At 43.2% G+C, this 13,657-nt stretch overlaps 1 protein-coding gene across 6 annotated transcripts in view; it reads right to left on the reverse strand.

Moving 5' to 3' along the window:
• RPIA (ribose 5-phosphate isomerase A) overlaps window positions 1-13,657 on the reverse strand; it is a 79,756-nt gene that overhangs the window by 15,777 nt on the left and 50,322 nt on the right. For 5 of the 6 annotated variants that reach the window (XM_075856350.1, XM_075856345.1, XM_075856360.1 and 2 more), the window contains 5 exons: window positions 13,169-13,224; window positions 11,544-11,603; window positions 6,940-7,004; window positions 6,280-6,348; window positions 5,023-5,164 (listed from right to left, as the gene is read on the reverse strand). In XM_075856350.1, coding sequence (XP_075712465.1) covers window positions 5,023-5,164; window positions 6,280-6,348; window positions 6,940-7,004; window positions 11,544-11,603; window positions 13,169-13,224 — 392 coding nt within the window. The remainder of the gene's footprint in view (window positions 1-5,022; window positions 5,165-6,279; window positions 6,349-6,939; window positions 7,005-11,543; window positions 11,604-13,168; window positions 13,225-13,657) is intronic. The other variant, XM_075856374.1, reaches the window with a different exon arrangement.

Raw genomic sequence — 13,657 nt, forward strand, 5'->3', positions numbered from 1 at the left:
ATGAAGGGAAGTAGGAGATTTGGAGTGCTTACTCCTATAAAGCTAGATTATTAAATCAATCAGAAAATTAGAGAAAATGTTTTAAGTTAGAGTTTTACTTTAAAGCCGTTATCTCCAGTAAAGTAAAATTCCAACTGTCCAGCACCTGATAAATACCAGAACTGTTGGGCGGTGATCAAATAAGTTATTTTCACATCAAAAATTCCTCTTTTTTTCTGGATTATAAAATTCCTTCCCGTTCATGGATGCCCAAAAGTCAAGACGACACACAGAAGCAGAACACACATGTAATAATTTGACTACCATTGAAAGCATTGTTAGGAATTTATTGGATTATAAACCTGCAGATCAATAATAATGTATACAAGCGCCCCGCATGTAATGCATAGAAGCGCCCCGCATGTAATGCATAGAAGCGCCCCGCATGTAATGCATAGAAGCGCCCCGCATGTAATGCATAGAAGCGCCCCGCATGTAATGCATAGAAGCGCCCCGCATGTAATGCATAGAAGCGCCCCGCATGTAATGCATAGAAGCGCCCCGCATGTAATGCATAGAAGCGCCCCGCATGTAATGCATAGAAGCGCCCCGCATGTAATGCATAGAAGCGCCCCGCATGTAACGCATAGAAGCGCCCCGCATGTAATGCATAGAAGCGCCCCGCATGTAACGCATAGAAGCGCCCCGCATGTAACGCATAGAAGCGCCCCGCATGTAACGCATAGAAGCGCCCCGCATGTAACGCATAGAAGCGCCCCGCATGTAACGCATAGAAGCGCCCCGCATGTAACGCATAGAAGCGCCCCGCATGTAACGCATAGAAGCGCCCCGCATGTAACGCATAGAAGCGCCCCGCATGTAACGCATAGAAGCGCCCCGCATGTAACGCATAGAAGCGCCCCGCATGTAACGCATAGAAGCGCCCCGCATGTAACGCATAGAAGCGCCCCGCATGTAATGCATAGAAGCGCCCCGCATGTAATGCATAGAAGCGCCCCGCATGTAATGCATAGAAGCGCCCCGCATGTAATGCATAGAAGCGCCCCGCATGTAATGCATAGAAGCGCCCCGCATGTAATGCATAGAAGCGCCCCGCATGTAATGCATAGAAGCGCCCCGCATGTAATGCATAGAAGCGCCCCGCATGTAATGCATAGAAGCGCCCCGCATGTAATGCATAGAAGCGTCCCGCATGTAATGCATAGAAGCGCCCCGCATGTAATGCATAGAAGCGTCCCGCATATAATGTATATAAGCGTCCCGCATATAATGTATATAAGCGTCCCGCATATAATGTATATAAGCGTCCCGCATATAATGTATATAAGTGTCCCGCATATAATGTATATAAGTGTCCCGCATATAATGTATATAAGTGTCCCGCATATAATGTATATAAGTGTCCCGCATATAATGTATAGAAGTGTCCCGCATATAATGTATAGAAGTGTCCCGCATATAATGTATAGAAGTGTCCCGCATATAATGTATAGAAGTGTCCTGCATATAATGTATAGAAGTGTCCTGCATATAATGTATATAAGTGTCCTGCATATAATGTATATAAGTGTCCCGCATATAATGTATATAAGTGTCCCGCATATAATGTATATAAGTGTCCCGCATATAATGTATATAAGTGTCCTGCATATAATGTATATAAGTGTCCTGCATATAATGTATATAAGTGTCCTGCATATAATGTATATAAGTGTCCCGCATATAATGTATATAAGTGTCCTGCATATAATGTATATAAGTGTCCCGCATATAATGTATATAAGTGTCCCGCATATAATGTATATAAGTGTCCCGCATATAATGTATAGAAGTGTCCTGCATATAATGTATATAAGTGTCCCGCATATAATGTATGTAAGCGTCCCGCATATAATGTATATAAGTGTCCCGCATATAATGTATATAAGTGTCCCGCATATAATGTATAGAAGTGTCCCGCATATAATGTATAGAAGTGTCCCGCATATAATGTATATAAGTGTCCCGCATATAATGTATATAAGTGTCCTGCATATAATGTATATAAGTGTCCTGCATATAATGTATACAAGTGTCCTGCATATAATGTATACAAGTGTCCTGCATATAATGTATATAAGTGTCCCGCATATAATGTATATAAGTGTCCCGCATATAATGTATATAAGTGTCCCGCATATAATGTATATAAGTGTCCCGCATATAATGTATATAAGTGTCCCGCATATAATGTATATAAGTGTCCCGCATATAATGTATAGAAGTGTCCTGCATATAATGTATATAAGTGTCCTGCATATAATGTATATAAGTGTCCCGCATATAATGTATATAAGTGTCCCGCATATAATGTATATAAGTGTCCTGCATATAATGTATATAAGTGTCCCGCATATAATGTATATAAGTGTCCTGCATATAATGTATATAAGTGTCCCGCATATAATGTATATAAGTGTCCCGCATATAATGTATATAAGTGTCCTGCATATAATGTATATAAGTGTCCTGCATATAATGTATATAAGTGTCCCGCATATAATGTATAGAAGTGTCCCGCATATAATGTATAGAAGTGTCCCGCATATAATGTATAGAAGTGCCCTGCATATAATGTATAGAAGTGCCCTGCATATAATGTATATAAGTGTCCCGCATATAATGTATATAAGTGTCCCGCATATAATGTATATAAGTGTCCTGCATATAATGTATATAAGTGTCCTGCATATAATGTATATAAGTGTCCCGTATATAATGTATAGAAGTGTCCCGCATATAATGTATATAAGTGTCCCGCATATAATGTATATAAGTGTCCCGCATATAATGTATATAAGTGTCCCGCATATAATGTATATAAGTGTCCTGCATATAATGTATATAAGTGTCCTGCATATAATGTATATAAGTGTCCCGTATATAATGTATAGAAGTGCCCCGCATATAATGTATAGAAGTGTCCTGCATATAATGTATAGAAGTGTCCTGCATATAATGTATAGAAGTGTCCTGCATATAATATATAGAAGTGTCCCGCATATAATGTATATAAGTGTCCTGCATATAATGTATATAAGTGTCCTGCATATAATGTATATAAGTGTCCTGCATATAATGTATATAAGTGTCCTGCATATAATGTATATAAGTGTCCTGCATATAATGTATAGAAGTGTCCTGCATATAATGTATATAAGTGTCCTGCATATAATGTATATAAGTGTCCCGTATATAATGTATATAAGTGTCCCGCATATAATGTATATAAGTGTCCCGCATATAATGTATATAAGTGTCCCGCATATAATGTATATAAGTGTCCCGCATATAATGTATATAAGTGTCCTGCATATAATGTATATAAGTGTCCCGCATATAATGTATATAAGTGTCCTGCATATAATGTATATAAGTGTCCCGCATATAATGTATATAAGTGTCCCGCATATAATGTATATAAGTGTCCTGCATATAATGTATATAAGTGTCCCGCATATAATGTATATAAGTGTCCTGCATATAATGTATATAAGTGTCCTGCATATAATGTATATAAGTGTCCCGCATATAAAGTATAGAAGTGTCCTGCATATAATGTATATAAGTGTCCTGCATATAAAGTATAGAAGTGTCCCGCATGTAATGTATATAAGTGTCCCGCATGTAATGTATAGAAGTGTCCTGCATATAATGTATATAAGTGTCCTGCATATAATGTATATAAGTGTCCTGCACTTCTTTGCCGAGGCAGTAATTTTACGCGTCGTTGTTTGACAGCTGTCAAACGACGACATGTAAACGGCACAGTACGTCGGTGTAAAGGGAAGTGTTTTATATATTTATATCTATGTACATGTAGTGTAGATATATATATATATATGTATTTGCTACACGTTATGTTCTCCCCCCTCCTTACTTCAACCCTTGTAGCCCTGAGTCCCTGTTTACCCTTGCCGCCCTGAGTAACTTGCTAGCCCTGCTGTACCTGTTTAACCCTTTCCCACCATTTACACAGCAACCCATCCCCCTTGATAACCCATTGCTGAACCCTTAGAGTATAGGGAAAGTGATATTAGGTAGCGTGTATTGGATTGTAAGGTAACTGTATTCATATGTATGTTTAGGTATGTGGGTGGAGGCATAACATAGGATACCGTGTTTATACTGTACTACGTATAGTGTGAGTACACTCAGTATATATGAACGTGTTATGTGTATTGGGGTATACGGATACTATACTGTGATCAGTTACTGTGTTCTGTGTTTAGTTTGGTGTATTTTATATGTAAGTGTGATTATTGTTAGTAATAAATATTACCCTTTATTTACTATACAATTGTATTTATTGTACGGTCTTATTCCGTAGAAGCAAAGCAAGTAGACGTTAGTATAAGGAAAAGGTAGTGACCCTAATTATAAAGGGGGTAGTAATAGTGGGCGACCAAGTAGGTGAAACCCAGCTATTATACCAGCCCTTGTACACACGTGGGTAAGTGTGTAGTAAGGGAGTACTCATAGTGAGCATATATATATTATATACAGCCCTTTTACAGTCGGCAAACCCATTCAAATGAATGGGCAGATGTTTGTCGACGTATTGTAGCCCTATTTTCAGACGTAAAACAAGGCATAATACGACTCGTTTACGTCTGAAAATAGGTTGTGTGAACCCAGCCTTAGGGGCTCCTCCACATCAGAGCTTGAGATGCTCTTTCAATCTGGAGACCCCACCACATTCATGCATTACACAGATCGCCCATTGATTTTAATGTGGACTGTGTAATGCTTAATTTCCCCTGTGGTGGCGCTGCAGAAGAAATTAACACTTTCTTCTAGGTTCCTTTGCAGCAGCGCACCCCGTGATCAGCTAATCATCAGGGGAGCTTTCTAACAAAACGGGATTGTTCAAAGCAGACAACCCGTTCAATATATTTTCTGTATTATATTCAGTGGACAGGTAAAAAAAAAAAAAAAACCCTTAAATGGGAGTTAGTGACGCACTTGTCCTATGTAACTTACAGCTTTACTGACCGCCATCCGCAGCTCGGCCACTCCACCAAATCTCTGCTGAATGGTTTTAATCACTGGAACATAAGCCATAGGGAAAACTTCTATAGGGATCCCCTTCTTCCATTGGTCTCCAAAGTTCTTGGAATCTTTTCTGTTTAAGACAGAAAATAGAACATAGAGAGTAAATCCTGAAGAAGATCTGTCAGTAAGTACATAAAGTCCCAGTACTGCCCTCATTAAGTGTTTAACCCCGAAGGTCACAGCAATTTCTTTCTTTCTCCTCCCAATATTACAGGTTTTATTTTAGGCCATTATCAGGATTCTACGTGTGTGTATTTTTAGGTCTTATTTATGAAACTTTTTGGCATTTTGTTTTTGTCCCACTGGGGGATTATTACTTTTGGATTATAGTGTATTGGAATTATTGGTGTATTTAACGCATTATTGCCTGTGGATATAAAATGAACAAAATTTTTTTAGGACACGCTAAAGTTACACCCCAATATCCAATTATCAAAGGATAGGCCTGGGAGCGTTTGTTAGGCCCCGGGGGGCTGTAGTATGAATTATGGCATAAAGGGATGTTCAGGACCATTGCCAATCACTGTCACCATCCCATGGCTGATCACACTGGCTTTCCAGAATCCTGGATGGAAAGTCTGCTTCGTGATAAAGGAATACCATCCCCGTCCTTAGATTACCGCATAATCATGCTAGAATCAGAGCAACATAGTTGGTAAACCATTTCAGACCCCATTGGTTGTTATTCAGCATTACACATCTTATTTTATCTTACTTTAGGAAAGACCCTTTAAAAAGGTGAAGATTCACTTTAAAGAGGTCATCCATGCAGCCACCACTAGGGGGCGATTACGGCTTACTGTCTTATTAAAGCCTTTTCCAGTCCTAAGAAATTGATGGCCTAGCCTCAGGATAGGTCAATATCTGATCGGTGGGGGTCCAACTCCAAACTCCCCTGCCGATCAGCTGTTTTGAAGGGGCCGCGGCGATATTAAGAGCTCTGCTTCCCCTTCAACAGCGCTGGTACAATCACCGCCGCCCCTTCAAATCAGCTGATCAACGAGAGTGCCGAGAGTCGGACTCCCTCCGATCAGGTATTGATGGCCTATCCTGTGGCTAGGCCATCAGTTTCCTAGGACTGGGAAAACCCCTTTAAAGTCAATGTACAACGATAAGCAGTCAGCTCCCCCTAGTGGTCCATATAGATATAAACATCCACCTCCTGCGTTTTACAATAATTCTTACCTGTAATCAGCAATGACAATAAAAGACTTGGCACAACCAGCTACGATCTTCTCCTGGGCCAAACATCCCCTGAAACAGAGAACAGATCAAACAGAAATCATAAAATGTTTTTGGAACTCAAACGAAAAAATTCTGACCTTCATATAGGACGATTAAAATATTGCTGGAATGGACATTGAAAAAGATGCCTTCCAGCTAGAACCCTCCATGGCAGAGAACGTGGAGACCCATGCATTCACCTTACAGCGCCCGGCAGTGCCGCGGCAGAAGTCGCCTAGCCGCTCACCATGTACCAACTACAAGTAACGAACGGGAATCGCAACATTTTATATGAAGTTTAAGAATTGCCCCTTTTAAAAAGTGTCATTGTGCTCACCCGCACTGGTGGACGGAGATTACTGAACCTAAAGCCATCAACCCCGGGGTCTATACGGCCTAAAGATCGGACTATACGAAGCCACCGAAAACAGGCAAACAGATTCAGGGGTGCAGAGACCATTGGAATGGGGGGGGGGTCACAGGTTCTCATATTAAATTGTACATTTTTGTTACACAGATATGTAGAGTATCTGCCCCTTCCCCTTCTGTTATTGTCCAGAATATTTTAATAAATCTTTATAAAGTTGAATTGCCTCTGGCAGTGAGTGGGGGACACGTTACCCTCCGCCTTTGATGAGGTTGAGTTCAGAATCCACTTCATCCGCGCCATCAATAGCGACATCGAGCTGTAAAGAAAAGACGTGGAATTAATAAAGGTCGAGGCCGCAGGGTGTAAAAATTAGGAATAAATAAATAAAAAAGCTGTGTTCTCTGGAAAGGAAGTGGTTAAAGAGAACCTTTCACTACCCCAGACACATGCAGCAGAGTGCACCATCTTATAGGCGCTGCTGCGCAGACCCTGGGGTGCGTTGTGTCACCTGTCCAGCCTCCGCCGCTTTGGAGATATCGGCGCCATTATAAGAAGTGTGAATTATGCCCCTGCACGGTTAGCGGGGCGTTACTGGACATGGAGAGGGCGGGGGGGGGGGGGGGAGGCGTGCGTGCGCGATGATGAGTAGACTGATCTTGCGAGAGAGATTACACAGCAGAAGCTGCTCTGACACGGCCCGCAGCTGATTGGACAGTGTCAGAGCGCCAAGTATCGACCCCCCAGCCCTATCCATGTACAGGGGGTCATTTACATATCGGGCACCAATAAACAATGCCACCAATATCTCGGGAACGGCGGAGGTCAGACCAGTAATTCAAAGAGCCCCAGGGTCTGCGCAGCAGCGCCTGTAAGATGGTGCACTCCGCTGCACGTGTCCGGGGTAGTGAAGGGTTCTCTTTAAAGCATATTAGCTGACTTTTACGCTATGTTCACACAGGGCGGATACGCTGCATAAAAGTACACCGCATCTCTGTCCTGGCACCTGCAGGGGATTCCGGGCAAAAAATAAAATGACACGTCCCTCTGTTCTCCATCCAAGCCGGCCTCCCGGGATGACGCTGCAGCCCATGTGACTGCTTTAGTGCGTTTAGCTGCAGCAGTCACAAAGAACGAAACTTCAGCCCTGGAGGCTAGCCCGGACGGAGAACAGAGGGACGCGTTGCTATGAAAAGCCCGAGGGTCTATTTATTTATTTTTATCGGCTTTTCTGCTGCAAAAATGGCAATATCTGCTATTTGTTGTGGGTTTTATCCCCTCCCCCCCCCCTTTGAATTCAATAGGAAAAGACGGCAAAAAATAAAATTAAAAAAAGGGAACAGCGATTCTGCAGCATAAATGGACATACTGTGGACGTTAAAACAAAAACGGTTGCAGAAAAAAATTAGAATTTTTACGCTATGTGTGGACGTACCCTTAACCTCTTAGTGACCGGCCAATAAGCCTTTTCATGGCGGTCACTAAGGGGCCTTAGGCTAGGCCACCACCTTTTCACAGCAGCCTAAGAGTGTCCCGTGCAGGCTGTAGCAGGAGTTTACTTCAATCATGGCCGTTTAACCCGTTACATGCTCCGGTCAATCGCGACCGCAGCATTTTACTCATTTACAGAGGGAGGGGGTGTACTCTGTCACCCATTGGCGGAAAGTCGACAGAATTGCTGCGTTTTTTCAGAGATATCACCATCGCCCAGCATTGAGAAAAACGCAGCAAAATCCTCTGTTTTCTGCAGTAAAAAACACAGGAAGTGCAGCAATTCCGTTACGTGTGGACAAGCCCTCACACTGACCGTATACCAAAGCATTATTTCTGCGATCTAAAGATCGCATAGCAAAGTCCCTAGTGGGACTGAAAAAATAAGTAATAGATGGGAAATAAAAATGAATACATTTTACAGTAAAAAAAAAATAAAACCATTTTTTTCCCTAAAAAAGTCATTTATTTTTAAACTTTAAATAAAACTAAAGAACACATATGGTATTGCTGCGACCGTAATGACTCAAACAATAAAGTGAATATGTAACTTAAACCGCAAGGTGAACTTGGCAAAAAAAAAACAAAAAAAACGCAAAAAACTGCAACATTTTTTTTTCCATTGCCCCCCAAAAAAAAAGTCAATCAATAAGTCCCATGTACCCCAAAACAGTAACAAACAAAACTACGTCTCGTCCCGCAAAAAAACAAGCCCTTATATCGAGGGCCGGCTCCAGGTTTATGTGGGCCGTTGGGCGACAAAGACTTAGTGGGCCCATTTGCAGGGAAATTATGGCGGCAGTAAAATGGCAGAAAACGTCACTTTGTGCCCCCATAAAGAAGTTAGGCCCACAGTTTGTACCCACATAAATTTAGTGCCCACTGTAGATAGTGCCACACAGCCAAGCCTACCTGGTAGTTGCCACACAGCCAAGCCTACCTGGTAGTGCCACACAGCCCCACCTCGCTGTAGGTAGTGCCTTTGGGGCTCTCTCTAGGAGTGGAATCCCCAACCAGAGCATTGCCGACTCTCTGGCTGGGGATTCCGCTTCAGGAGGAGCCCCTGATGTCACTGTCCATATATGGACAGTGATGTCAAGGGCTTGCCCAGAGTCACAGTCCTGGGCAGAGCCGCTTCTAGCGCTCTGCCTGGGACTCCTCCTCTCCTCTTGGCATCACTGTCCATATGTACACAGTGATGTCAGAGGCAACCCCAGGGCCGGAGTCCCGAGCAGAGCGCTAGTAAAGGCTCTGCTCCGGCTCTGGGGAAGCCTCTGACAACACCATCCATATATGGATAGTGATGTCAGCGGCAATCCCAGAGCCAAAGTCCCATGCAGAGTGCTACTAGCACTCGGCCAGACACACTGCTCTGCTCCTGACATCACTGTACATATATGGACAGTGATGTCAGGGGTTTCCCCAGAAACTGAGTCCTGGAGCCAAGCCGCTTATAGCACTCTGCCTGGAATTCCTACTCCCCCTCCTGGCATCACTGTCCATATATGCACAGTGATCTCAGAGGCAACCCCAGAGTCGGAGTCCCGGGCAGAGCACTCGCATAGACTGTTACGGGACTCCGACTACTAGCACTCGGCCTGGGACACTGCTCTGCTCCTGACATCACTGTACATATATGGACAGGGATGTCAGGGGTTTCCCCAGAAACGGAGTCCCGGAGCAGAGCCGCTTCTAGCGCTCTGCCTGGAACTCCTACTCCCCCTCCTGGCATCACTGTCCATATATGGGCAGTGATGTCAGGGTAAATCCCAGAGCTCTGCTCCAGAACTCTGGGGAAGCCCCTGACATCACGGTCTATATATTGACAGTGGTCAGGGGCTTGCCCAGAGCAGAGCCGCTTCTAGCACTCTGCCATTTACTCGGCTACACACTCCCAGGGAGAGTAGGGCGCTACCTCCCTGCTCTGCCATACCGAAGAATGGCTCCCTCCAGAAACAAAACAAAAAAATTAGCTTGGTCAAAACAGGCTGGTCACTAAGGGGTTAAGTTTCAAGTTTACGTGTTACTACAGAACTCCAAAATTCTGCCTGCATCAGCCACGAAGGAGTGCAATATACATATATGCAGAGTGGTGACTACTAGTAGCTTTTGCCGGGGAATGGTCAGCCCTACATGGATTTCTCCCCTGTTTGAGGACAATCTCAGGACAAGTATGAGTTAACTCCTTGGATCCTGCACAGCTCCGTACTAAGAGACTGTCGTCGTACAATGCTCCGTCTGACGCTGCATGTATGAAGCTATTCTCACCTAGAGCCAGTGCTTCAAGACGAAAAGATCCCTGGAGTATGGTGCCAAACAGAGCCGCCATACGGCAGCACACGAAGGCCACGTGTACATGTAAAACAGACTACCATGGGAAAATCGGATCAGCCAAAATAAACTTTATACTAACGGTGAAGCGTAATCCATTTGTATAGGGGACAACTACCTAGACTTTCTTAAAAATGAATGAGTTTTTCAGAGCTCCGGCCTTGTGGTTTACGGAAGAATAATATAATCTTGCTTAACTTCAGCATCTCTAAAGCCTAGTTCACACATGGCTTTTTGGCACCGATTTTGAAGCAAAAACTGCATCGGAATCACCGCCAAATCTGCCTTTATTGATTTTAATTCCCCAAAGCAGGTTTATTTTTGTACTTGTGGAGATATATAAGTGCTATGCTCTATCTTGGAGCGGTTTTCGCTTCTCAACCACCATCAAAGTCAATGGGAACCGGAAAAAAAAAAAAATGTTCATTGCAAATACTAACTTTTTAAGCTAGAGTTAGTGTTTCTTCATTTCAAGAAATAACCACTAGATGGCAGCATTTCCCCTTTACAATAAACCAGCTCCAACCAATACAGGTGGATGGAGCGCTGCAGAAAAACAACCTTTTCGGTTTAAGTGCGGCGTCTTTTATCTAAATCTATTGCAGCGTTAGGCTACATGCACACCTTGCGTATTTTGCTGCAGAAAATACACATCAAAACCACAGCAACACGCAGGTAAAAACCGCACCTAATCGTGCGTTTGATGCATTTTCGGTGCAGTTTTTACATTTTAAAGTTTGGGTTTTTTTCGGCGCGTTTTCATGCTGCGGATTTTGGTTCAATTTTCCTCAACACTAGGAATATGCAATTCGCAAGTGGAAACGCAAAATAAAAAAAAAAACACACACACACACACACACGATGTGATCCCTCTATTATGTAACTATATAGTCTTCTATAGGGTTATATCAGCTCTCAATTGTGGATTATCTATTCTGTTTTAGAGTCTAGTGCCAGAATTACATCATCATAGAATGCAGTAAAGGAATAGTAATAGTTATTACATCCTCTTAAGGGGGCTCCATTCTAATATTACCTCCGGGTGCCTCTCCAGGTCAGTCAGGGTTAATCCATTCTGCAGAATCAGCTGGCGAGCCTGTGAGAAAAGAATAAAAAAAAAATAATTTTAGAACACACACACATCACTAAGGCTGGATTCAGACGCGCGTGTGACTTTTGCACGCTCAAAAGGCACTTAACAGCTCCGTGTGTCAGCCCCGTATGATGCGCGGCTGTGTGATTTTCGCGCAGCCGCCATCATTATGACACTCCGTTTGGAGGTTTGTAAACAGAAAAGCACGTGGTGCTTTTCTGTTTTCATTCATCCTTTTCACAGCTGTTGCGCGAATCACGCGCGTCCCACGGAAGTGCTTCCGTGCTACATGCGTGGTTTTCACGCACCCATTGACTTCAATGGGTGCGTGATGCGCGAAAAACGCCCAAAGAACGGACATGTTGTGACTTTTACGCAGCCGACCAACGCTGCGTAAAAATCACGCACATGTCTGCACGGCCCCATAGACTAATATAGGTCCGTGCGACAGACGTATATCCCGTCCGTCTGAATAAGCCCTAACAGTAATCCTCAGGTTCACAAGTCTGCTGTGAATAATTCTAATGTTGTGGTGGTGACCCCTAGATGGTTGAGGCCTAGGAGCTTTGGGGGCTTCTTCTCCTCCTATAACCCTTCCCCGGGGGGGAAGATACTTAGCCCATGGACTTAGTTAGAACTTGAACTAGCACAAAGTCCAGCTCACAAGACATGTAATAAGTACCGTAAAAAAAAAAAAAAAAAAAGCATAAATCCAGCCTTAAAGTAGCATAAATATTCTCAAAGTTTCCAAACAACCTACAGTTATCAGCCACCCAACAGTTAACAAGCACCATTACATTGTTGGATTTAACCCATTATAAGACAGCCGTGCCGACATGGACAGACATCCCTAGGACACGTGTGGATTAGTTGGCCTGCATTATGAAATCCTAAACCATGAGACCATTTATAGCTGGAGATATTTTTTAAAAATGAAGGCTTTCCTGTACTCCTTAATCCTGAGGTGCAGCATTTTCCAAGCTCAGCCATCTATTCTCTAGACATCGTCTATCTTTACGCTTTGGAACAGGAAGTAGCTGTCTGACAACTACCATTACCGGCCATAGCGCTTACATCTGCCACACGGTCCTCCGCTACCCTCTCTCAGCTCTCCCTGGCAGATAGTAACAGTAAGGATACCCTCTTTATACTTTCCCTATCGATGTATAGAGACCAGATACATTCAACCTCTGCCTACACAAGTAGCTCAATGGGGAAATCAGTGACAGAGGGAGTGAGTCAGGAAGTAGCTAGCTTCTTCTCCTACTCTGGTTTCAATGGAAATCAATATAGCTGGCAGCCTGGAACATAAACACAGGTATACAACATGGACTTTTTAGCAAGCAAATATGTTTTTTTTATTAATACCCCAAATATATTTAGTTAAAATCTCTGGAAATACTCTATGGAGCCAATAAAGAAATTATGCGACTCCAGTTTGACAGAGAGAGTGAAAGATCTTCGAATTACGACCACAGTAATTGTAGGGGGAGGGGGTGGAGGAGGGGTCCTGCTGTATTGGGGGGTAATGGTGGTGAAGAAGAAGAGGAAAACCCAAAAGTGCTTACCTGGAAGGATGTGGGGACACAGAACACCTGGAGGTTTTCATTTTTCACCCGTTCAGCTAGAAGCAGAGAAAAAAAACTAAACAAGGTTTAGAAACAGAGCTCTCATTTAGGAAGAACAGAAACCCCAGATCTCGTAGTCTCAAGACTACAACTCCCAGCATGGCCGCATGAAGCGTTACATTGACTACATCTGGAGAGCCGCAGGATGGAGACCCCAGAGTTTCAGCAGTTTTACCCAGAGTCTCATTATGTCGGGCGTATTGAAACCGTCTGTATTCCAGATTTAACACCTAGACCCCCCTGGTGACTCAATAGTTAAACACGGGTACATTACGCCCTTCTGAATTACGACCCATGTTTATGTAGGCAAATAAGCAATTCAGCAAATTTGATTTACTGCGAATACTTTACTGGTAAATCGCAAATACTATAAAGGGATTTTGGCTTCTTTCTTCCCTACTGGCATATTACATTGCCGACCTATCCATA

Source organism: Rhinoderma darwinii, chromosome 1 (genome assembly GCF_050947455.1).
Source record: "Rhinoderma darwinii isolate aRhiDar2 chromosome 1, aRhiDar2.hap1, whole genome shotgun sequence".
NCBI classification, from domain to species: domain Eukaryota; kingdom Metazoa; phylum Chordata; class Amphibia; order Anura; family Rhinodermatidae; genus Rhinoderma; species Rhinoderma darwinii.